General features: G+C 34.8%; 1 protein-coding gene and 1 long non-coding RNA gene across 2 annotated transcripts; both read left to right on the top strand.

The window, feature by feature from the left end:
• Positions 1–8,592: 8,592 nt before the first annotated feature.
• On the top strand, positions 8,593–12,058 carry LOC103096421 (uncharacterized). The gene is made up of 3 exons (XR_001629583.2): positions 8,593–8,870; positions 10,322–10,389; positions 11,676–12,058. It is a non-coding gene; the product is annotated as an uncharacterized LOC103096421 (long non-coding RNA).
• A 113-nt stretch (positions 12,059–12,171) lies between these two features.
• On the top strand, positions 12,172–13,218 carry LOC100013934 (olfactory receptor 1361). Its single transcript, XM_001368250.4, has one exon. It carries the CDS (start codon positions 12,172–12,174, stop codon positions 13,111–13,113), a length of 942 nt encoding a protein of 313 aa, XP_001368287.2. The 3' UTR covers positions 13,114–13,218.
• The last annotated feature ends 14,420 nt before the right edge of the window (positions 13,219–27,638 follow it).

Genomic DNA, 27,638 nt, shown 5'->3' with positions numbered 1-27,638 from the left:
ACCAATGAAGAGGAAATTAAAGCAATTATTAGTAGCTATCTCACCCAATTGTAAGCCAATAAATCTGACAATATAAACAAAATAAATGAATACTTATAAAAAATATTCATTGCCCATAATAAAAAAAAGAAAGAATAGAATACTTACATAAAACTATGTTGGGGGAAAAATTGAAAAATTCATTAATGAGCTCCCTAAAAAAAAAAATACCAAGAGTCAAATGGATTCACAAATAAATTCTACCAAACCTTTAAGGAACAATTAATCCCAATTCTATTGAAACTCTCTGAGCAAAAAAGACCAAGAAGGAGTTCTACCAAATTTCTTTTACGAGGGAAATATGGTACTGATACTTAAACCACAAAGAGCAAAAATAGAGAGAGAAAACTATAGACAAATTCTCTTAATGAATAATAATGTAATTTTTTAAATAAAATAATAGCAAGCTATAAGAGCCTGTTGCAAAAGGGGAAAAGATGGAATTTTGCAAGAAGAGTTGAGTGACAGCAACAACGACTAGAAGAGGAGGATGCTGGGAAAGAAGAGAGACTAGGTAAGGATGCATGAAGAATTCTGGACTTTTGAGCTGAGACCTCAAACAAGCAAGAAGCAATTTCCTTACTGGGGACCTCACCAAGAACCATAAAAGAATTGGTCTATATCATGTCCAGAAGTTACTCCTGCCAAGTAATATTATCAATCTGATACCTCAAGGATCATCTCACTAGAAGGTCAGACTCTTCTTAACCCTCTTTGCAACTGTTCTGCCATTCCTTAGCCCTATTATATTATAAATAATTTGGGAGAATTAGTGGGACAGGGCGGAAAAACACAAGTTAGCTGGACAGCTACTTGAGTAATAGACCATATTTAGGGGGACAAATCAGGGACCCTGCCTCCCTCTTTCCAACTCCCCTACCTGCCTTATAACCATAATTAATTACACCTTTTATATAGCAGTCAGATTTCTTTCAAGTGGCATATTCTTGGAGCTTGGAGAAGGCAACTTACTGAGTCTATAGATCAGCCTAAACAGAAAGCAACCAAGACCCCTACCCCGCTGAGTCAAGAATGGGGGGGGGGAGTTTTTCATCTTGACTTCTTTGTGCCAGAAAACTTGGGGGGTAACCCCTGGTTCACCTGATAGGGGAGATCTTCCTTCAACTTCCCAAAAGCCATTCACAACAGGGGATCCCCTATTACCTGTGCAATGCCCCTTGTAAGCATCTTCTAAGAGAGGTGAAGGAGAGTAGGAGTCTACTCATCAAGGCTCCTATCTCACTAGACTCTGCTGCCTTACATGACAGGCTCCCTTTAGGACTTCACTACAACATCAAAAGTATAGTTAATATACCAACCTTACAAAGGAGATTACAGCAAGATATCATAGGGATAACACACAATGACCAGGTGGGATTTATTTTAGGAATGCAAAAGAGATTCAATATTAGGAAGACTCTCATGCCTTCCTAATCTATATATGGATAAACATACATATATATAATATAATTGACCATATCAATAATAAAACCAACAGAAATCATATGATTACCTCATTAGGTGCTTTTATTATTAGGCACAATACCAATTCCTATTAAAAACACTAGAGAACATAGGAATAAATGGATCTTTCCTTAAAATGACAAGCAGCATCTATCTAAAATGATCATTTAGCATTATCTGCTATGGAAATAAGCTAAAAGCCTTCCCAATAAGATGAGGGATAAAGCAAGGTTCTGTGTAGAAGGAGTTTCATCCCCTTCCCCTTCTGGATAGCCGACCCAGTTCATCCCAAAATAATAGGTCAAGAATAAGGAAATAAATGAAAAAATATGACCTAAGAATAGGAGACTTCAAACTGTATTATAAAGTGGTAATCATTAAAAACAAAGTGGTAATCATTGAAATTGGCTGAGAAATAAAGCAGTGGATTCATGCAATAGATTCAATACATAATGTATGGTAGTAAATAACCATAGTAATCTAATGTTTGATAAACCCAAATATCCAAGCTTTTGAAACGAGAACTCACTATTTGACAAAATCTGCTGGGAAAACTGGACAGAGGCCAACATCTGACACTATATATTAAGATAAAATCAAAATGGATACATGATTTAGACATAAAGGGTGATACTACAAGCAAATTAGTGGGAGGCTGAACAAGTTGTGGTGTATGATTGTAATGGAATATTATTATGCTATAAGAAATAATGATCAGGACTATTTCAGAAAAAAAGCTGAAGAGATTTATGTAAGCTGATACAAATAAGTGAACAGAACCAGAAAAATAGTGTGCATAATAACAACTATTGTATATGATGATCAACTGTGAGTGACTTAGCTATTTTCAGCATTACAATGATCCATGACTCCAAAGGACTTGGGATGAAAAATAGAAATCCTCCTTCTCCCTAGGAAGAATTGATGGCGTCTGATCAAAGCATACCAGTTTGCACTTGATGTAGTGGTTATTGTTTGCCTAGTAATTCTTGATCTTGAGGAACTAATACAGATGGACAGATGAGTGAGGAAAGGTAGGAGTCAAGGTAGAATGACTCCTGTTGTACTCTCTCACTTTCTTCTACTGGGCTATGATCACCGAGGTATATCTCAGGGAAATGGTGATCCCAAGTAATGTGCTGGTGTAGGTAAGTTAGGGGAAGGTCTCCTCTATTGAGTGATAGGGAAGCTACCCCAGAAGTCTTAGAAAAACATGAGTCTTTTAGAAAAACAAGCCTCCCCTTTGTTTCACTGACACAGCTGGAGGGGTCCTGATCAGCACTTTGCAATGGCTGATCAGTAACCTCAGAGAATTAGCTCCCTCAAAGCTCCTTGAATAAATTCCTTCCAATCTGACTGCGGTTTAAATTGGTTTAATAAACACAAGATATCTGGAAGTGGGGGAGGGCAGTTTGAGGTTAGAGGTGTCCCTATATCTAAACCCAATGAAGTCCTTCTTTCTGGATGCTTTAGAGCAAACCAGAAATTCACCTTCTTTTTCCAGTTATCTCTTAAGCTAAACTAGAATATGTGGGGATTGAGGCATGAGTAAGGCAGGTGCTATTAGGCATGGGGTGAGGAGACTGCTCTACAGTCCCATTGAGTCCGAGGCCTCTACATGTCTGACAGGACCTGAATCTCTCTTCAGCTGTTGTTAGAGTCGTCAGGCAGTTATAAATCTCTTCTTGAGAAGTCCCAAGGCTGATTGTCCTGGATATCTTTCAGTTGGCTCTTGGCTGATCTCCAGCAAGGCAAGATACCTCCTCTCACCTCAAGATCAAGTCTCAAAAGTCCCTTCTTTCTCTAGGATACCTCCCAGGTCACCGTTCTTCTCCTATGCTCCTCTGCTTCCAATGGTCTTTGCCCATAAATCATGCCTTCTTCCAACATTCCATCCTCACCTTTGCATGCTGCTCTTACATACCAATTTGCACTTGATTTTCTTCAAAGGTTTCTATTAATAATGTCTTCTACAATATGATGAATTTGGAAATATGTATAACATGATAGCACAAGTATAGCTTTAAATTGCTTACTGTTTCAGGAAAAGTGGAGAGAAGGGACAGAAGGAATTTAGAATGGGAAATGTGAAATAACTAATGCTAAAAATTACTTTAACATATAATTGGGCAGAAGACAAAATATAAATTAATAAAAAGGACATACCAAAAAAGTATTAGGTTTAGAGTCAAGGTGTAAGACTCTATGGCTTACAAGACTCATCCACAGGGTCGGCCAGTCCTGTGACATCCCGTTTGGGGTAACGAAAAATGAAGAGTAACAAAAGAAGAGGTAGACACTATATGAAAAGAGAGAAATAGTGCCAATTTTATTTGCTTCACACAGAACTTTTATAGGCAAAGACTACTTAGACAAAACCCACAGGAATTTATGATTCTTCATTCCAGAAACCCTAAGCTTGGTCCAGGGATAGGCAGGTGTTCAAAGGTTAACCCACATCCTTCGTTTATTACAAATACAAACAAGGGGAAGAGGGGCAGATAAGGGGATAGGCGCCCACCTAATCGCAATTTGCCTTTCATAAATGTTATCCTGCATCCTTCATGTTTACTGTTCCATCCTTGGTCCCAGGATGGGTGAAGGTCAATCCTCATCTTTGTCTGAAGCAAAGACAAGCAAGTCCACAACTTTATCTTAAGCAAATACAAATAAAGAAAAGAGGATGTAATCCTCAACTACACAAGGTATTTACTTTCAAATCCTATCTCTAAAATGCACTAGCTATATCAGCTTTGGCATTTTCCTAATCTGTTAAATAAAGGAATAAGATTAAATAATTACAAAAAAATCCCTTGCACTCTAAATCTATAATATGAACTTGTATGCCTGTAAAAGAGAGCAAGTATGATAGGAGAATTTTTGATATTGATGATCTGTCCACCAACAATTAATCAGAAAAGAAAGAAGGCTCCCAGACTATGATCATGACACTCAAGGAACTTCCAACACAATATTTTAAGGTCTCTTCCAACCTCAATATTCTTTTTTGTATGCTTTAGGACAGTAAAAGTGAACCTTTTAGAGACAGAGTGTCACTGACCCCAGGGACCATGGGAAATGTTCTTTACCCACCCCCTCTTTGCCCCACACAGGAGAGGGAGAAAGTGCTTTCATTTCTACTGGGTAGAGGGGCAGGTGAAGTCAGGAATATACTCAGGTAGTGTGGACAGGGGGAAGGGAATAACCTGAGTGCTCTGCTCCCCTCCAGCTCTGACACCTGTGAGCCACCCACCTCACCACCTGTGTGCTCCCATTGGGCTGCTGGGCAGAGGAATGGGTGAGGTGAAAAATATTATCAAGCATGGTGGAGAGGGGGCAGGAAGCAGCTCCATGAGAGTCCCTCTGCCTTTTCTAGTAATGAACTCTGGGGGGAGGGCAGCCACATGTCCACAGAAAAACCTCTGTGTGCCATCTTTGGCACCCATGCCATAGGTTCGCCATCACTGCTCTAAGAACTGTCACAACTCTGATATTGTATGCTCCAAGGTCACTTCCAGCTCCATTCTCTAAATTGCTTTCTCTAACGGAAAATACAGCAACTAGGAAGTTCTGATCATTCCTGACAAAAGTATTGCGAAAAATAAATTGAACTTATGCCAAACTCTTCCCAAAACAAATTGAGTCCTTAAGGGGCTAGAGAGGTGAGTGGACAATTACTAGATGTTTGTCTCTAACAAGGTGCTAAGGGAATTAGGGCCCTGGATCCAGGGAATCCCAGGGAGAGGGTTGCATTTTCCACATGCATCTCTCCTCAAAGACAAAGCTAACTCCTGCTTTCATATATACCACTTCAGCCAAAACCTCAGAGCTTCTTTATCCTGAAAGATCTGATAACTTGGCTTAGCTCCCTGTCTGAAGATCTCAGTTGTGGAAAGGGAAGCATGGAAGGCAATTGAGCTAAGTCCCTCAGGAAAAACAAAACAAAACAAAAAACAGAAGACCCAAAACCAACAAATAACCAAGTAAGTCAACCTATAGAAAGTGTTTTCTATTCATTTCAAAGGGGAAACCTTACACAAAATAATGTTGTGGATGAGTTCTCATAAAATCCCAGAAAATATGGGATAAAAGGGATATGAGAATGTCAAATGTCTGAACTTTAAGGACTCTTGGAACATGTACCATAAACTGTCTGTGATGAAAAGGACTTAAGAATATAGAATTAGAAGGGATCCAAGTATACCCCAGATAAAAGGTTAGAGCCGGAGGGGCCCATGGAACATATAACACAGAACTTAGAACATAGAACAAAAATTGTCAGAGCTCAGAGGGACCTTAAAATGATAAACACAGGAAGGACTTTAGACAATAAAAATGTTAGAGCTGGAAGAAAGCCAGAACATAGAATCCAAGAGTGGGAAAGAAAGAAGGAAAGGTGAAAAGAAGGGAGGGAGGGACAGAGGAAAGAAGGTAGGAAGGAAGGGAGGAAAGGAAGAAGGGAGGAAAGGAGGGGAATGAAATGAGGAAGAGAGAAAAGGAGGGAGGAGATATTTATTAAGTTTCTACTATGTACCAGTCTCTCTGACAAGTGCTTTACAAATATTAATCTCACTTATTCTTCCCAACAATCCTAGAAAGTAAGGGTTATTGTTTTACACTGGTGGTAACTGAGACAACCCACATACCTAGTAGGACTTCTTGACTCCAGACCCACAATTCCATCCACTATGCTATCTATCTAGCTGCCTTTTAGAGCATAGAACATAGGTCAGAACTAATAGAGACATAGCATACAGAATATTATAGCTAGGAGGAATCATAGTACTTAGAAACCTAAACATTAGACCTAGAAAGGTTCTTAAATTATAGGATATCCTAAAAGTTTTAGTACCTTTAAAGATTAATAAAGCTTAAAGTTTCATTATCTATTCTATGAAAGGACATCCTACATAAAGCATGGAATATGTCATTCTTTCTTTTAAATTTTTTTTATTTTTTCAGTTTCATGTAGAAACAAATTGTAATGCTTATTTCATGATATTTGAAGATCCAATTTTTCTCATTCCCTTCTCCTCCTCTAAACTGTAAATAATCTAATTCAATACCAGTGCTGTCATGCAATAGATGTATCCATATTCTTCATGTCATGAAAAAAGATATATACATATTACACATACAAGAAAAAAATTCTTGAAAAAGAAATAAAGTGAAAAGTGGTGTTCTTCAATCAGCATTCAGCCTCCAAGAGCTTAGTAATAAATCCTTCTCCATGTAAAAATAAGATGCTAGGAGACACTTAGTGCAACGTTTTTACTTTATTTTGACAGAGAAATCAAGGCCAGAGGTCTACAGTTTTCCTGACAGTTCAAAACCTGAGACCCTAATTTTCAAAACACACAAGCTTTTATAGTTTCATGTCTGTCCCAATCCCCACCCACCCTCACCTCACAAAAGATCTCCAAGAGTTCTTGGAGATCATTTTCAGACCTGCTAGGTCTCCTGGTCTATGAGGCCAATTTTAGACCTTCTAGGTCTAAAAGAACTGCTAGTTTCCAGACATCCATGATTCTTGCATAACCTACTGTTCTCTTTAACTTCCTACATAAGCTAGTTTGCTTAGGATACATTGTAGAATGGACTGACATACTTATGATTAACATAGTAACGTACTATTATGATAACACTTAAAATTACTGTAACAACACATACACACTTTACATTATAACTCAGGTATTATCCTGGGACTACATTCATAATCTTGTTTCATATATAGTCTTTTTGCCTGGGACTAAATCACAGTTATATTTTATAATTCTAAAAATCACTCTTCAAGAATTGATTAAATTATTAATTATTGATTTTCTGGTTATATATGGTTGTGGATAGGATTTTTCATTTTGTGTCCCTTGGGATTATCTTGGATTTTTGCATTATTGACAATAGTTAAATCATTCAGTTAGTCATTTTACAATATTTCTTACTGTATTTAATTATCCTACTTCTGCTTTCTTTAAATCAGTTCATGTAAATAGTTAGAGGTTTTTCTGAAATTATTCTGCTCCTCCTTCCTTATGGCACAATAGTATTCCATTACTTTTTCCTTTGTATTCCTCTTCCTTTGATCTCTTTTTGGTCCAGACCTAGTAGTAGTATTACTGGGTCAAAGGATATACACAGTTTTATGGCCCTTTGCCCATGATTCCAGATTGCTGGAAAGAATGGTAGTATTGGTTCACAGTTCCTCCAACAAAGTATTAGTGTACTCATTTTCCCACAACCCTTCAACATTAATCATTTTCCTTTTTTGGTCACATTAGTTACTCTCTAACAATTGTGAAATGGTATCTCAGAGTGTTTTAATTTGAATTTCTCTAATCAATGGTGATTGAGAGCATTTTTATATGACTATGGATAGTTTTTATTTCATCATCTGACAACCACCTATTCAAATTCTTTGATCACTTCTCAATTAGGGAATGACTTATATTCTCAGAAATTTGACTCAGTTCTCAACATAGTTAAAAGGACTTTGTCAGAGACACTTGCAATAAAAAATTCCCACTACCACTTCTACCCCAGGTTTGTTTCTCCACCCCTCTTGGTTGCATTGGTTTTGTTTTAACAAAATTTTAAAAATTTAATGTAACCAAATTATCCATTTTAGACCTCATGATGTTTTCCATATCTTGTTTGGTCAAAATCCATAGGTCCAACTGATAAACTATTCCACGGTCTCCTCATTTGTTTATCACCCCTTATTTTTAGATCACCTATCCATTTTTACTTTATCTAATATATGATATCAAATGCTGTTCTATGCCTATTTTCTGCCAATCTGTTTTCCAGTTTCCCCAGAATTTTTCTTTTTCTTTCTTTTTAAAAATTGGTTTTATCAAAAATTACTTCCCTCAAAGCTTAGACCTTTGGATTTATCAAACACTAGGTTACCATAGTCATTTGCTACTATTTGTTGATTACCTAATCTATTCCATTGATCCACTACTCTATTTATTAACCAAGATCAGATTGTTCTGATGATCACCATTTGATAATACAGTTTAAGACCTGTGTGGCTAGGTCCATTTTTTCCCATTAATTCTTGATATTCTTGACCTTTTGTTCTTTCAGATGAATTTTAAAATTATTTTTCCCAGCTCTTCGAAATGATTTTGTGGTAGTTTGATTGGTATGTCACTGAATAGGTTAATTAATTTAGACAGAAATGTCCTTTTATTTTATTGTCTCAAACTACCCCTGAGCAGTTAATATTTATCCAATTATTTTGGTCCAACTTTATTTGTGTGAAAAAAAAATGTTTTGTAATTGTGTTCATCTAATTTGTGGATTTGTCTTTCTCTTTTGCTGGTGGACTGTGTTGGTGGTAAATAGAAATGCTGATGATTTAGGTGGGTGTATTTTGTATTTTGTAACTTTGCTAAAAAAATTTAATTGTTTTGATTAGGGTTTTTTTGCTTGATTCTCTAGGATTCTTTATGTGTACCATCATCTAATCTGCAAAGAGTGATTGCTTTGTTTCCTCTTTTGCTATTCTAATTCCTTCAGTTTCTTTTTCTTCTCTTATTGCTATAGCTAGCAGTTCTAGTACAATATTGAATATTAATTGTAATAATTATCATCCTTGCTTTACCTGTGATTTTAGTGTGAAGGTTTCTATCTGATCCCCACAACAGCTAATGCTTGCTGGTAATTTTAGATAGATATGAGTTATCATTTTATGATTGGTAAAAGCAAATAGAAGAAGGTATAAGAAATTTTAGATAAGAATATGAAACAAGACATATTAAAGGACTTTAATCAAAGTCCACTTGAGGAATACATATATAATGGAGAAAATGTGTATAGAAAGTTTAAACAAGTAGGAATAAGAGAAGGCAGAAATTTGTATTTTGTTTGCATTAATAGTGTCAGCATTAGGTTTGAAAGTAAAAGGTTTGAATGTTTTTATAAATGCTTATAAGCTTTGAGCTAATGCTAAATTGTTTTAAGGCAACTAAGAGCATTTCTCACTCCCCCAATAGATTTATACTTTAACAACTAGAATATAAAGGTCATCTTACTGATTATAGTGGCATAGCTTAAAGGGTGATCTCAATGTAGTTTTGGAGGAAAAAATATTTAGGCCTATCATTTAGAAATTACCTGATTTTATTTTATTTTATTATTTATTTTAATATTTATTTTATTACCCCATTCCTGGTTCACAAAAGGAAAAAAGTTTTATGTGAATTGGGAAACAACCAAAAGTGAAATGAGTGTGATTGAAACATCTAATATAATACTTCTGGAGCCTTCAAACTAAAGCTACTGATCATTTTAAAAATAACTTTTTAACTGGGTGGTATGTGTCTTGAAATTGAAACTCATTATAAATTACATGAGCTTCCTGACCATTTTTGTAATTGATAATATTTCCAATTTAAATTTGAAGAGCTGTCTTGTTTCCCCCCAACAAAAAGAGAAAATTATTTAAAGAAGCAAGGAGCAAGCCCAACCCCTCCCAAGAATTTCCAACTAGATGAGCTGCAATAGCTTAGGGATAAATCTTACTACTTAGGTCCATTACTAAGTGATGAGACTCAATAAGGACTGGAAAAATTATGGAAAGAATATGGGAAATTTGGTGATTAGTGTGTGGAAAACTTATAAGAAAAAGCCTGGCATAATTCACTTAATCTGCAAATTTCTAAGACTTCTTTAATTGAGGGCAATCTCACCAGTCATGTGAAGAAAACCTTTTTGGGTTGTGGAATTTCTAAAAAATAAGTTGGGTTGCTGAGAATTTACAAAGTTTGCTTATAAAATAGAAGTGTATTCTAATGGTTGATCTTTATACCAGGATAAGTTCAAACTTGAGAAGAAGAGGAAAACAAATGAAGGATGCTAAGTGAAATCTCTTATGCATTTGTGAGTACTGATTAATTTGCTTATTAAAATTCCATCAGAAAAAATAATTGTGTCTAGCCATAAACAGTAATTAGTAAAACTTACCAAATAAGGGAAAAGCTCTCGAGACTGTAACTGATATTATTTAGTTTTAAATAGAAAGAGCTAAGAGGATGATCTTAGCATAGCTGAAACTAGGAACTCCTTTACTCAGTTTTGCCATTATGTGACTTCCTTTTTAGCACAAATGCTTCCCACCTGAATATTCCTGAGTCTGGCTATGAGGTGGAATAGTAATTGCATGATTGATTGCCATTGGTGACTTTTACTTCAGATCAAGCAGAATTGATGATGCTTTATCCTGGCATATATGTATTGAGCCATTCTATTCCCTTATGCTTAGATATACAGGACCAGTTTTGATACTTTTTCAATCATGTTCTCATGTTTTTCTTTTATAGTAAGTTGCTAAAATCAGAGCAAATTGTCAGTAGGATATGAGGACAATGCTTGATATTTTCAGTCTTGATGTATAGTTATTCCATACTCAAACAATTAAATGAATTAGTATTTGAATGTTTCATCTGCCTGCTAATACTTGCATAGTCATACATAAGACCCAGTCCCTGAAAGATCTCATTCTTTTAGAATGAAAATGAAGCTTATATCATATCTATCCCATTTGAATATAGGTAACAAGTGAACATTTTCTACTCGGTCCCCAACTTCTTTACCACTAAGACTCTATAATTAGTGACTGGCAGCAACCTGTATTTGAGCAGTGAGACTAGGTTCTCATGGTTCCCATGCATGATAGTCCTTTTAGAGAACAAACATTTTAAATTTCATATTAACAAGACTCAGTGTTTTCCCTGTAGGATCTTTTGGATCATTCAGAACCAATATCAACATTCTGATTCTTTCCATATTTTTAAAGGAAAAACTAGACTAACTTGCATGGAGGCAAGGGTTTAGAAGATTGTTCCTACCACAAAAAGATTGACAGAAAAAACTAGGGATATGTAGTCTGAAGAAGAAACCAATACAGAACATGATAAAACTGACTTGTATTTTTTAGAGGCTTGTCACAAGGGAAAACATTCAGGCTCATTCTACTTAGCCACAGAAAACAGAAGGAAAACTGCAAAGCAAAGGATTATGTAGGGATAATTCTTGCTCCAATTATCAGTTAGTGGGATTAATTTTTTACTGGAGGTAACAAAGGAAAATGGTGAGAACTCAGGATCATATATTTGGGACTTAAAAAGATTTTAGTAGTCACTGACTTCAACCTTCTTGTTTTTCAGATCAACAAAACAAGGCCCAAATGGAATAAAGTGACTTGACCAAAATCATATATGGATGCAGAAATGGAATCCTGATTCAAAATTAAATCATGAGACTGCATATCCAACACTATTCCTGCCCATGAGTTCTTTAATTCAACTAAGAATTTATTCAACTAAATACAGATCCACTATCAGAAATCTATCAAACCCACAAAAAGCATTTATTAAACTCCCCTTTTATGTGCCAACCACTGTACTAAGCTCTGAGGACACAAAGACAAAATTAAACTTTCCCTGCCCTGTAGAAGCTTATATTCTCCTGGGGCAAAAGAGGTAAGGATCAACTCACATCTTGTATGTATTAAGTACATAAAAAGTATTAAAATACAACTTATTAATTTAATACAGCATTTTTAAATTATTAAAATTATTATTTCATCTAAGAGACAATTAACATGTTGAACCTTTAAATTCTTGTTTCATCTTTATTCCATGTGAATATAACATCAGAATCATGGTGGCAGGAAATCAGTCCGAAATCTCTGAGTTCATCCTCCTTGGTCTTTCAGATCAGCCAGAACAACAGAGTCTCCTGTTCTTCCTGTTTCTGCTTATATACATGATCACAGGTGTAGGGAATCTTCTCATCATAGTAGTCATTAGAACCAACTCATGCTTCCATACTCCCATGTACTTCTTCCTCAGCAACTTGTCCCTGGTTGACATCTGCTTTACCACCACCACCATTCCCAAGATGCTGGTAAATCATATTTCTGGAAACAAAGCAATTTCTTATGCTGGGTGCCTAACACAAGTATTCTTCTTCATTTGGTTTGCAGGGATAGACAGTGTCCTTCTCACTGTCATGGCCTATGACCGCTATGTAGCTATCTGTGCCCCACTACATTATTCCATGATCATGACCCCAAAGGTCTGTCTACTTTTGGTAGTTGTGTCCTGGTTTTGGGCCTATATTACTGCTTTGATACACACTGTCCTGGTGACTCGACTCTCCTTCTGTGGCCAAAATGAAATTCCTCATTTTTTCTGTGACCTCAGTCCCCTGCTGAAGTTGGCCTGCTCTGACACTTTTATCAATGACTTAATGGTCAACACAGTTGGAGCTCTAATAATCATCATCCCTTTCATTGGTATCCTTATCTCCTACACTCGAATTTTTGTGACTGTTATGAGGATCCCATCTACTGTGGGCAAGTGGAGAGCCTTTTCCACTTGTGGCTCCCATCTCACTGTGGTCTGTCTCTTCTATGGGACAGTCATCGGTGTTTATTTTAGCCCCATATCCAACCATACAGCCCAACAGGACACAGTAGCTGCTGTAATGTACACAGTGGTCACCCCCATGCTAAACCCTTTCATCTACAGCCTAAGGAACAAGGATATCAAAAGAGCCCTAAAGATGCTCCTCACCGGAAAACCAGTCCTCTCTCTGTAACTGTGAATCACACTCTTTGGTTTGAAGGACTGTGGTTTAGACCATAACCCCAATTACTGACAGATTTGCAATAAAACTTCTCAAGCGTGAGAGAAATGAAGTCAATTGCCCACTTCTCTATCTGTACCAGTATCATTATGGTATGATAAAAAGAACATAGGGCTCTTCATCAAGAGTTTTGCTCATGGTTCTGGTTCTACAACTTCCTTGCTGGGCAAATTATATGATCTTCCATTTTATCTCATTTGATCTTTACAACAACCATGCATGGGATGTATCATTATCTTCATTTTATAGATGAGAAAACCAAGTCAAGGAGGGGTTAAGTGATTTGTCCAGGGTCACACAACTAATGTCTGATGCTGAATTTGAACTCAGGTCTTCTTGACTCCAAATTCAGTGTTCTATTCACTATGCTACTCATGTAAATGAAAAGAACAAAAATAATAAAACAGGGTGTTCTATAATCAGGAGGACTAGATTTGTACTAAAATTGGGAAATTTTGTCATCTACTTCTTTTTACAAAAGTGAGAAAATGTACATTTTGTGTATTTTATATTCTATATGATATAGTAGGATTAATTAAATTCTATTTTTTCTCTTTTCCTTCTTTTCTTTGTTACCAAGGATAGCTCACTGGATAAGAGGAGAAGAGAAGGAAATAGGTACCAGGTATAGTAAGAGGAAGTAATATACTCAGAAACAAAGGTGAAGTAGAACAAAATAGATCAACAAAAAATTAAAAGTGAATAAAATAGAGAAGGAAGGAAATGACATCTTGATAAAAGTTACCATAAATAATGAAGTAATATCAGTACTACATGAATACGGATCAAATGCCATAGCATATAAATTCCCAAAGTAAAAGTTGCATGAGTTACAGGAGAAAATAGATAATAAAACTATACTAAGGGGATATGTCAACTATCCCCTCTAATAACTAAAAAAATCCAACCAAAATTAAACAAGAAAGAAATTAAGGAAGTAAATAGAATTTTAGAAAAGTTTGATAAGATAGACCTTTGAAGAAAAATGAATGAGAATAGAAAGGGACATAGCTTTTTCTCAGAAGTACATGCTGCCTTTACAAAATTTGATTATAGAATAGGTCATAAAAGCTAATAACCAAATGCAGAAAAGCAGAAATATTAAATTTATCCTTTTCAGACCATAATGCAAATATATATATATATATATATATATATATATATATATATATATATATATATACTCAACAAATGGCTGCAGAAAGACTAAAAATTAATTAGGAGCTAAATAGTCATATCTTAAAGAATGAGTGGGACAAGGAACAAATCATAGAGACAATCAATAATTTCTTTAAAGAAAATGACAAGGATAAAACATTCTGAAATTTAAGGATACAGCAAAAGCAGTACTTCGAGAAACTTTTATATCTTCATATATTTATATTGTCATAAGGAAAAGTTAAGTTAAGGAGGAAAGTGTGTAAGTTTGCAAAGGGGAGTGTCATGAGACCAGCAGGAAGATTCTGGAACTTTGAAAGAATGGTTGGAGTGGGACTGAGCTGTTAGCTATTTCTCTCTGAAGATGTCTAGAGGTGATGATTTCATTTCCTTAGTAGCTGATCCTATCCTTGTTCTTGTCCTGCTTTCTGTCTTGGTTACTGTATTTTATCAAAGCAGAACCTGGTGATTCTGACCAACCATCTACAATGATTGTGAGACCAGGATGGGGTCCTTTTTGGATCTAGGACCTCCCCTGGGCCCAATCAGAATTACATAGACCCTTCTTCATCCTCGGTTACTGAGAGACTACTACTACTACTACTACTTCCTTAAAACCAGCTAAGGGTGTTTAGTTGTAGTTTAGCCAAGATCAGGGACTGGGATTTTAGGCAGTGAGGAGAGGATTAGAGTAGGAAAATCAGTCTGAAGAATCTATGTGAAGATACATTAGATCTTTTGGGGTATTGGTTAGAAATTTAGCTTTAGGTTTATCCCTTACCCTTTTACTCTATTCTCTTTAATTAAACCTATTTTCCCATTTCACTGAGTGGTCTCTGTGTAGTCTCAGACCAGGCTCTGCCTGCGTGGGTTTTGTTGGCCTTCCCAAATCACAGATAATCTTCTGACACTGGCCCAACACAACTCATCACTTTACCTCCCCAAATTCCCCTCCCTTTTACAATATCAATAAAACAGAGAAAGAGCAGATTAACAAATTGAGCATGTAACTAAAAGAACTAGAAAAAGAACTAATTAAAAATTTCCTGTAAAACACCAAATTGGAAATCCTAAAAATCAGTGGAGAGATTAACAAAATCAAAAGTAAGAAAATCATTGAACTAATAAATGAGACAAGGAGCTGGGTTTTTTAAGTAGTCAAATAGATGAACAATTGTTTAATTTTATTTTTAAAAAAGAAAACCAATTAACCAGTTTCAAAAATGAAAAAGGAAAATTTAAAATGCTGAAAAATAAAGTAAAGCCATTATTAGTTTTGCCCTATTATATGCCAATAAATCTGACAATCAAAATAAAATACAAGAATATTTTAAAATACAAATTGCCCAAATTAAAAGAAGGGGAAATAGAATACTTAAACAATCCCATTTCAGAAAAATAAATTTAACAATGAATCCCTAAAAAAAAGAACCCAAGACCAGATGGATTCACAAATTAATTCTAATAAGAATTCAAAGAACAATTAACTGCAATACTATATAACCATTTAGAAATGTAAGCAAATAAGAAATTCTACCAAATTCCTCTTATTATGAAATCTGGTACTGATAATGAAACTAGGAACAGCAAAAACAGAGAAAGAAAAGCATAGGCCAATCTCCCTAATTTAACTTGATGCAAAAATTTTAAATAAAATATTATCAAGAAGGTTAAAACAATATATCACAAAGATCCTACACTTTGACTAGGTGGGTTTTATACCATGAATGCAGGACTGGATCAATATTAGGAAAATGATCTGCATAATTAAATATATCAAGAAAAAAACAGAAATCATACAATTATCTCAATAGAGGCAGAAAAAGCACTTGGCAAAATACAATGTCCATTCCTTATAAAAACATTATTTAACATTAAAATAAATGAAACTTTACATAAAATGATAAATGTCATCTATCTAAAACCAGCATTAGCTTTTATAGGGATAAGATGGAAACCTTCACACTAAGATCACAGGTGAAGCAAGGATGACAAGTATTAAGACTAATATTCAATGTTGAATTAGCTATAGCAATAAGAGAAGAAAAAGAAACTGAAGGGATTATAGTGGCCAATGAGGAAACAAAACAATCACTCTTTGCAGATGATAATGATGTTACAGATAAAGAATCCTAGAGAATCAACCAAAAAAAACTAATCAAAACAATTAAGAATTTTAGAAAAGTTCTAAAATACAAAATAAGCCCACATAAATCATCAGCATTTCTATTTACCATCAACAAAATCCAACAGCAAAAGAGAAAAAGAAAAGTCTCATTTAAAACAACTGTAGACAATATATGACACCTGGGAATCTACCTACCAAGACAAATCCAGGAATTAAATGAACACAATTACAAAACACTTTTCACACAAAATAAAGTTAGACCAAAATAAACATTAATTACTCAGGAGTAGTCTGAACCAATAAAATAAAAAAGACATTTATACCTAAATTAATTAACCTATTCCATGCCATATCAATCAAATAACCACAAAATTATTTCATAGAGCTAGGAAAAATAATTTTAAAATTCATCTGAAAGAACAAAAGGTCAAGAATATCAAGAATTAATAGAAAAAAATTTGAAGGAAGGTGGCCTATTCATACCAGATCTCAAATTGTATTATAAAATGGTGATCATCAAAACAATCTGATTGTGGAAAAGCAATAATGAATATTGGAATAGATTAAGTAATCAACAAATAATAGTAAATGGCCATGATAACCTAGTGTTTGATAAATCCAAAGATTCAAGCTTTTAGGGGAAGTACTTTTTGAGTCAAAAAAACTGCTGGGAAAACTGGAAAACAGAATGGCAGAAAAAAAATCAGCATAGGACAGCATCTGATATCAATAAAGTCAAATTGGATAGGTGATCTTAAAATAAACATGGGGATCATAGAATAGTTTAGCTGTTGGACTTAGGATAAGAGAAAAAATTTTGACCAAACAAGATAAAGAAAACATTACTAAGTCTAAAATGGATAATTTGATTACATTAAATTTTAAGTTTTGTTAAAGCCAAACCAATACAACTGAGAGGAGAAACAAAAAACTGATGGGGGGGGGGGGGGGGGAATAGCAAGTGTCTCTGACAAAGTTCTCATTTCTTAACTAAAAAGAGAACTGAGTCAAGTTTATAAGACTACAAGTCATTCCCAATTGATAAATGGTCATAATATATGAACAGGTGGTTTTCAGATGCTGAAATCAAAACTATGTATAGTCATATGAAAAAATGTGCTAAATCACCATTGATTAGAGAAATTATAATTAAAACCACTCTGAGATACCACTTCCCAACTATCAAAGTAATTAATATGACCAAAAAAAGAAAATGAGCAATATTGGAGGACTGTGGGAAAATGAAGACACTAATACTTTGTTGGAGGAACTGTGAATTGATACAACCATTCCATCTATACCCTTTGACCTAGAAATACCACTACTAGGTCTGAATCACAAAGAGATCAAAGGAAAAAGCCATAGATATACAAAAAGGCTTATATTGTCTCTTTGCAGTGGAAAAGAATTGGAAACAAAGAGGATGTCCATCAATTAGGGAATGACTGAACAAGTTGTGATATATGATTGAAATGGAATACTATTGTGCCATAAGGAATGAAAAGCAGAAATTTTTCAGAAAAACCTGTAAAGATTTATATGAATTGATACAAAGTAAAGTAAGCAGAAAAAGGATTACATTAAATACAGTAACAGAAATATTATAAGATGATTAACTGAATGATTTAACTGTCAGTAATGCAAAAATCCAAGATATTCCCAAGGGACACAAAATGAAAAATCCTATCCACAACTATATATAACCAGAATATCAATAGTTAATAGTTTAATCAATGCTTAAAGAGTGATTTTTAGAATTATAAAATATAACTGTGATTTCTAGTAAGAATTAGTCCCAGGCAAAAAGGCTATGTAACCAGATTAAGAATGTAGTCTCAGGATAATACCCGAGTTATAATTTAGTGTGTATTGTTACAGTAATTTTAAGTGTGTTATATTAATAAGTAAGGTACTATGTTAATCATAAGTATGTCACTCCACTCTACAATGTACTCGAAGCAACCTAACTCATGTAGGAAGTTAAAGAGAACAGTAGGTCATACAAGAGTCATGGATGTCTGGAAACTAGCAGTTGTGAAGACCTAGAAGGTCCAAAAATGACCTCAGAGACCAATAGACCTATCAGGTCTGAGAAAAGTCTCCAAGACCTCTTGGAGAACTTTTGAGGGGAGGGAATTAGGACAGACATGAAACTATAAAAGCGTGCATATTTTGCAAAACAAAGTCTCAGGTTTTGAACTGGGAGAAAACCTGCAGACCTCTGGCCCTGTGATTTCTTTGTCAAAATAAAGTCAGAGCTTTACCCAGAAGGGTCTTCCAGCATCTTATTTTTTTACATACAGAAGGACTTATTTCTAAGACCTTGGAGACTGAATAAAGATTGAAGCATACCACTTTTTACTTTATTTCTCTTTCAAGAATGTTTTTCTTATGTGTTATATGGGTCTTTTTTCATGACATAAGGAATATGGATAAGTCTATTGCATGACAGCACTGGTATTATATCATATTATTTACAGTTTGGGGGAGGGGAAGAAAGTGAGAGAAGTTGGATCTCCAAATGTCATGAAAAAAATTATTAAAATTTTAAAAATTAATTTAATTTAATTTAAAAATAATGCTCTTGGGCCAACCTTAGCTATGACTACCCAGGGGACATTCCCTTTGCCTCATTGTCATACACCTTAATGCTGGTTTCCCCATTGACCCTAAGGGGCACCAGAGCTTAGATTCTATCATCATTATCAAGGTCCCCTCAATAACTTCCTTCACACAATAAGAAGTATCATAGGCCGCAGGCAATGAAAAAAAAATCCACACTATATAATATTTACTGACCACATATCCTAAATGTTGCCAAAGATAGGAACCAAAAGAAAATGAATGCTATGCAGATAGTAAAAGGGGAGAAGAAACATGGAAGGGAAACCCCCAAACATCCTCTTACCCCATAACTGAAATTGTATTAGCCTCAAGGAAATGATACTCATTGGTGGTACTATCATTTTCTCTGCATTTTGAGTTCAAAAGCTTTGTATTTGCAGTCAAAAAACGTAGTTTCAAATCCTGCCTCTACAACTATTTATATGAGCTTTGGCAGCTTCCTAATGTGTGGGGAAAGTTACCCTCAACTCCTATGATACTTAGTCTTTAGTTGGCAAAACTTTTCTTTCTAATTAATAAAAATAATGAAATTCATGGCTGTTCTCTCTATTTTAATCATAATACTAATCCATAAAATGAGGAGATGTGACTAAATGATTGAAAAAGTCTCTTTCCATTCTAAATCTATGATGCCATGAATTCATGTTTTGAGTCTTGCAAATCCATGTGCTTGTGAAAGAGAGATGGAGTTGGGGTATATCACATACTAATGATCTGTCCCACAGCAATAAAACAGAAAAGTAAGAAGGCTTCTAAACAGTAAACAAAGTTATTAATCTCAAAGAGCCTATGACACAATGTTCTAAGGCTCTTTCCAACTTCAGTATTCTATGTTGTATGTTGTAAGATCTCTCCCAGCCCTGATAGCCTATGTTCTAAAGCTTCTTTCACCTCCATGCTCTGTTACCTTTTCAAAAGGAAAACACAACAATTAGGAAGTTCTCATCATTCCTTAAAGAACTGAAGTGAAAACAAATTGAACTTAGAATAAACTCTTTCCCCCCAAAAAATTGAGCCTTAATGGGATTAGAGTAGAGAAGGGAGAATTATTTTATGTTTGTCTCTAACAAGGTGCTCAAGGAATTAGGGTTCAAATTCAGATAGATGACAGTAAAGTTAAAACATGTATTTCTAAAACATCTAAGAAAAACACAAAATGGATAAAGCTCAAAAAAAGTATTTGGGCAAGTTTAAAATAGAATTTAAAAACCAAATAAGAGAGGTTGAGAAAAAATTAGAATAAATAAAAGCAATTCAAGAAAGTCATGCAAATTATGAGTAAAACAAAGGTCAAAGAAGTGGGCAATGAGATCCAAAAACTCAATAAATAATAAAATTCAATAAAAAAATAGAATTGGGCAAGGAGAAGCTAATAACTTCATAATACAAGAAATAATAAAACAAAATCAAAAGAATATAAAAAAGATGAGAATATGAAATACGGCTGCCCCTTGCTATATTGTGGTTCACTTATTGTGACTTCTCTGTATTGTGAGTTTATATATATATATATTGGCTGATGGAATGAAATGCAACCAAACACTGTGCCATGTTCTATATCTTGGGCACTAATTGGCTCAATGACTATAGGTTAATAAGAGTGTGGAAAAGGTTTATAGACGAGTGAAAAGGATTTGTAATGAAGGAGGTCAGAATGACTCCCCTCGGGGGAGGGCATTCTTGCCCAGGTCAGCCTAATCACTAGTCAGGCACATCCTGAATTATGAAACTCCCAGCTCAGCCAGCTGGAATTCCTGACTCGAGCTACAGCCACATTGACCAAAGCATAGTAGCTAACTGCCACATCCTGTTCATTTATACTATATAAGGTAGCCCCCTAGACACACTGGAACAGCTCTTTCTTTGGAGCAGCCCTAATGCATTAGTTTCATTAAAGATGTACTCTTGCTTACTTGCATTGTCTCCGTGTCTCCATTCTTAGGGGATTTTCTCAAACCCAATAGTAAAGCCTTAAAATATATATAAATAATGAAATAAATATACACCACTGCTTTGTGTATTTTCACCTATTGTGGGGGGTCTCTAGAATGTAACTCCTATGATATGTGAGGAATCACTGTATCTTATTACAAAAAATACTGACCTAGAAAACATATTGAGGAAAACGAATATAAGAATTGTCAGACTATCAGAAAGTTATAATCAAAAATAGTTTAAACAATTTACTTCAAGAAATTATATGGATAAATTGTCTATACATTCTAGAACTACAGAGTAAAGTACAAATAGAAAGGATCCACCTAGCACTACTTGAAAGAGATTCCAAAATAAAAACTCACAGGAGCTTTATTACTAAGTTCTGAAGCTTTTAGTTTGAGGACAACATAATACAAGCAACCAGAAAAAAAAACAATTTAAATACTGTGAGGTTACATGTAAGATAATGCAAGATCTAGGAGCCTCTACCTTAAAATAACAAAAGAGAGTAGACTGGCAAGACTGAGCCAAAATGGCAGCTTAGTAGCAGCAGAAGCTGAAACTACTCTGACAATCCTTCCAAACCAATCTTTTAAAAGTGCTTCAAAATGACAGAAGTAAAAGAACAAAAGACAAGGAACTAGGTTTATCAACAAGAAAAATATACCAATCATGGCTGCAATCTAGATGCCACACGCTTCCTCTCCCCAGCACTGAACGAAATAGACTACATCAAAAGAGCATAAAAATCAAAACAAAACAAAATTTTAAGAGATTCAATAAGTTAAAATGATATGTATCCCTATAAGAAAAGAGGTCATTGGTAACTCTTAAAAACTGTTGTTATCACCTGGGCAGTGGCAACTGTATAGGATGAAAGGACAAGACATAAATAGGTATATAGATATATGCATGCATAAATACATATATGTGTGTGTATATATGTGTATATCTATATCTCAACTAGAGCTAAAAAAGAGGTTAATTCTAAAAGAAATGGGAAAAGAAACAAATGGGGGTAAACTTATATGTCACAAAGAAGCTTATGGTAGGAGGGGGGAGAACATCAATACACTGGAAGGGTAAAGAGGTTGGAGATAGGAAATACTCAACACTTATGTGCTTTGAAATTGACTCAAAGAGGGAAGAACTATCTAATACATTAGGGCAGAAAATAGATTTGCACCTTATAGGGGAGTAGAAGGGTAATAAACGGACTGGTAGGGAGGGAAGCAGTACAAGGGATGGAGAGGGTGGGGGGGGGTTATTTTAGAAAGACTACAGGGAAAATAAGGGGGGGATAAAAAGGGAGGGGGTAGAAAGGGAAGTAAAATAAGGGTGGGAAGTAGGGGGACTGATTAAAAACAAACATTGGTATAGAAGGAAATACTGAAAGAAGAAAAGGCAGGATAAGGAATAGAAATCAAAATGCTGGGAAATACACCACTAGTAATCATAACTCTGAATGTGAATGGAATGAACTCACCAATAAAATGCAAGCAGAGTGGATTAGAATCCAAAACCCTACCATATACTGTCTACAAGAAACACACATGAGGAAGGTAGATATGCATAGGGTGAAAGTAAGAGGATGGAGCCAAATCTATTGGGCATCAATTGATAAAAAGAAGGCAGGAGTCACAATCATGATATCTGACAAAGCTAAAGTAAAAATAAATCTAGTTAAAAGAGATAGGGAAGGAAATTACATCCTGATAAAAGGCAGTATAGATAATGGGGAAATATCCATACTCAACATGTCTGCACCAAATGACATAGCATCCAAATTTCTAAAGGATAAACTAGTGGAGCTCAAGGATGAAATAGATAGCAAAAGTATACTAGTGGGAGACCTGAACCTTCCTCTATCTGGACTAGATAAATCAAACCAAAAAATAAATAAGGAAGAGGTAAGAGAAGTGAATGAAATCCTAGAAAAATTAGAGTTAGTAGACATGTAGAGAAAAATAAATAGGGACAAAAAGGAATATACCTTCTTTTCAGCAGCACATGGTACATTCACAAAAATTGACCATGTATTAGGACATAAAAACATTGCAAGCAAGTGCAAAAGAGCAGAAACAATAAACACAACCTTCTCAGATCACAATGCAATGAAAATAATAATTAGTAAGGGTACATGGTGAGATAAATCAAAAATTAATTGGAAATTAAATATTATTCTCCAAAATTAGTTAAAGAACAAATCGTAGAAACAATTAATAACTTCATTGAAGAAAATGACAATGATGAGACATCCTTTCAAAACCTATGTGATGCAGCCAAAGCAGTTCCCAGGGGCAAATTTATATCCTTGAGTTCATATATTAACAAATTAAGAAGGGCAGAGGTCAATGAATTGGGCATGCAAATTAAAAAACTAGAAAGCGAACAAATTAAAAATCCTCAGATGAAAACTAAATTAGAGATCAAAAAAATCAAAGGAGAAATTAATAAAATTGAAGGTCAAAGAACTATTGATTTAATAAATATGACTAGAAGCTGGTACTTTGAAAAAACAAATAGAATTGACAAAGTACTAGTCAGTCTAATTTTAAAAAGAAAGAAAAAACAAATTGACAGTATCCCAGATGAAAAGGGAAACCTTACCTCTAATGAAGAAGAAATTAAGGCAATCATTAAAAACTACTATGCCCAATTATATGGCAGCAAATATGGCAATCTAGGTGATATAGATGAATACTTAAAAAAATATAAATTGCCTAGACTAATAGAGGAAGAAATAAATTACCTAAACAACTCCATATCAGAAAAGGAAATTGAACAAGCCATCAAAGAACTCAATGGTTTTAGCAAAGTTGCAGGATACAAAATAAACCCACAAAAGTCATTAGCATTTCTATATATCTCCAACCCATTTCAGCAGCAAGAATTAGAAATAGAAATTCCATTTAAAATCACCCTAGACAAAATAAAATACTTAGGAATCTATCTGCCAAGACAAACATAGGAACTATACAAACAGAACTATAAAACACTCTCCACACAATTAAAACTAGATCTAAACAATTGGAAATGCTTGTGATGAGTACCTAAATCTCAGTTTTGGACAGTTAGTAGACTCCGAGCTGGGTCTCCCTGATCCCTGGCAGGAGTAGTCCACAGTCTGCTCTGTGCTGTGTGCCTGACTTGATCAAGACCAGAGTGAGAACAAAAGACCGTCCCCAAGCCTTAGGTTAGAATTTCAGCTAACAGCAGTCTCATGGGGTAATTACATCAGCAGTTGGAGATAACTCTCAGAGCTTCCAGGCCATAGGCCATCATACCATCTTGGGAAAAACTGAAACTTGCAGAAACCCAGCTATAAGACTAAGAGTATCATTGAGGAAGAACTGAAGTTTAATAGAGTGCCCTAACCTTCCAGAGAAGTGAGCCTACCATTAAAAAGACTGGAAAAATGAGAAAAACATCCAAAAAACCTAAGCATAGAAAAAATTTATGGAGACAAAGAATAAGGCACAGACAGAAGGAAACAGAGAAAGGAAAACAAACACACTTAAAGTCAAAAAGAAAAATATAAACTGGACTCAGAGTCTGGAAGAGCTCACAAAAGATTTCAAAAATCACTTAAGAGAGGCAGACAAAAAATGGGGGAAAGAAATTAAAGCAATGCAGGAAGAAATGGGCCAAATGGAAAAGGAGGCTCAAAAAGTTGATGGAAGAAAATAATTTCTTAAAAATTAGAATTAGACAAAAGGATGCTAATGTCTTCCTGGGACATCAAGAAACTATAAAACAAAAACAAAAGAATGGAAAAAAGAAAAGAAAACATAAAATACATCATTAAAAATACAACTGGCCTGTAAAATAGATCCAGGAAAGACAATTTAAGAATTATTGCACTACCTGAAACCAATATTAAAAAAAGCCTGGACATTATAAAAAAAGAAATCATTAAAGAAAATTGCCCAGATATTCTTGAACAAGAGAATAAAATAAAAATTGAAAGAATTATAAGGGAAAAATAGAAGTAATTTTTATAAAAAGGTTGGACTGGATTATATTTAAAATAGGGTTGCCAGGAATTTATATTAATTTCAAAGAGATTTAGTTATAATTTATTTACAAAATATAGAAAGAGTGAAGTAAGAAATCAGAGAAAGAATAGGGTAAGATATCTAGCCTAAGAACTAAGTAATCTGGTCCCAGCCCCTGGCTCAAACCAAGCAGTGAGAGTTAGTCCTTAGGCCTCAGCAAAGCTGAGGACCTGGAGAGTCTCTCCTGAGCCTAGTTTCTTCAGAAAATCCATTATGAAAGGAGTCAGCCTTTCACTCACCAAGTCTCAGGTCCAGTCAGCAAATTCTCCACCAGCCTCCGCTACAAAGAAAGAAAGAATTGCCAGTAGAACTCCACTCAGAAAGTTGTCACTCCCTTTTAAAGATACTTTTTCTTGCATCACTTCCTGTGCCTTCCCCTAATTCTATGTGTACCAGGGGAGAGTTCATTAATTTCATTTTCACAATCAGGGGAGACTTAAATTTAATCTTCACAGCATCTGCAGATCACATCCAGAAAGAAATACTTAAATGACAACTCCCAGTAATATAAGAACAAAATTCAAGAGACTGCCCCCCCAAGTCAAGGAGAAAATATTGCAAATAGCCAGAAAAACAATTAAAATACTATGGAGCTACAATCAGAGTTACACAGGACTTAGCAGTTTCTATATTAAAGAATCATAAGGCATGGAATGTACTATTCCAGAAGGTGAAAGATCTAGGTTTACAACCCACTCACCTATCCAACAAAACTAAGTATGTTCTTTCATAGCAGAAATGGTCATTAAATACAATAGAAGATTTCTAAGCATTCCTGAGGAAAAGACCAGGCCTAAACAGAAAATTTGAAGTCCAAACACAAGACTGAAGAGAAGCCTAAAAAGGTAAATAATATAGAGAAAATTTAAGGGACTCAATAATATCAAACTGTATGTATTCCTACATGGAAAAAGGATATTTATAATTCTTTTTAAATTCTTATTAGTAGTAGAGCAATAGAATGAGTACACTTAGAGTTTGGGTAAATAAGATGATTGGGATGAGAAGATATGCAAAAATAATCAAGGGGTGAAAAAGAATTGCACTGAGAGCAAGGAGAAGGGGGAACTGGAATGGGCTGAATTATCTAACCTAAAGAGATATGAAAAACTATTACAATGGAGGAAAGGATGAGGTTGGTAACAGACAATGCTTAAATTTAACTCTCCTTGTAATTGATTCAGATAGGGAAAATCAACCATACTCACTGGGGTATAGAATCCTATCTTACTCTATATAGAAGTAAGATGACTTCTTAATTTCTGATCCTTTGCTACCACAAAAAGAGTTGCAATGAATATTTGTCTGTCCTTTTCCCTTTTTTGTTTTGTTTTGTTTTGTTTTGTTTTCAATCTCTTTAGGATACAGACTTAATAATGTTATTGCTGTATCAAAAGTTATGTATAGTTTTAGAATTCTATAAGTATATTTCCATTATTTCCATATTTCCAATTTCCATTACTTTCCAGAATGGTTGGATTAGCTCACAACTCCACCAATAAGGTGTTAGTGTCTCAATTTTCCCATCACTCCTCCAACATTTAACTTTTTCCTTTTCTGCCATATTGTCACTCTGATAGGTGTGAGGAGGTAGCTCAAAGTTATTTTAATTTGCACTTCTTTAATCTATGATTTAGAATATTTTTTCATAAGATAATAAATAGCTTTAATTTCATTGTCAAAAAGCTGTCTGGGCATATCAGTTTTTCATAAATCAAATGGAAAGCAACTTTTATTTTTATACATTTATTTTTGTTCTCTCTATATTTGAGAAATGAGATCTTTATCAGATATATTTGCTGTAATGATTTTTCCTACTTTTAAAATCAAAAGGTTTTTGAAAAGGCCAAAATGAGGTACAATTTAATATTAACTGTGTGTGTGTCATAATAGTTTAGCCATGCTTTAATTTATGGGTACTTTAGTACACACATGGAATGATGCACTGGGGAGACCTGACATGTAAATCTCCTTCAGAACCCAAGTGAGGAGATTTAACATGCTAGTTTCCCAAGAATCAAAAGAGGATTGTGTGAAGGAAATCCTCTCCTAGGATCACACATGGGATGTTGTCCTGCCTGGGTCCCTGGGTTCTTGGAGCTACATCATTTACTTCACCTAGGGTGCTCACCTAGTTATGTCACTTAGCATGGTTTACATGACTCTGAACTTGATACAGACAAGACCAAATGTGAACTGGATGTAAAAAGAAGGGATAAAAGGTTCAAACAAGGAAGTTCTAGCTCTCTCTGTCCCTGATGTCCAGCCACGGGGTTGCTGCTGGAGGTCACACTGGGAGCACCCACATGGAAGCAAACTTAGGCTATTTTACTCTTTTCTTTCTGCCTATTTCTCGCCTTTTACCTATCCAAATGATTCTAATAAAATATTAAATTCTAAGGACAAGAGTTCTAATTTTACTATAACAGCACCATCTCAGATTCTCATTTTTTGTCACTTCAAAAAAAACTATATAGGTCGTAGAAAAAAACAGAGACCTGCCTGATCTCTCCCAAAGTCCACTTCAAAAACTTCAAAAGTAACACCTGAAAATAAATTTTAAAGTGGAA

The sequence above is a fragment of the Monodelphis domestica genome, chromosome 3 (assembly GCF_027887165.1).
Source record: "Monodelphis domestica isolate mMonDom1 chromosome 3, mMonDom1.pri, whole genome shotgun sequence".
Taxonomy (NCBI): domain Eukaryota; kingdom Metazoa; phylum Chordata; class Mammalia; order Didelphimorphia; family Didelphidae; genus Monodelphis; species Monodelphis domestica.
Note: the sequence above shows the minus strand (reverse complement) of the source record. Positions and strands in the feature narration are given on the sequence as shown.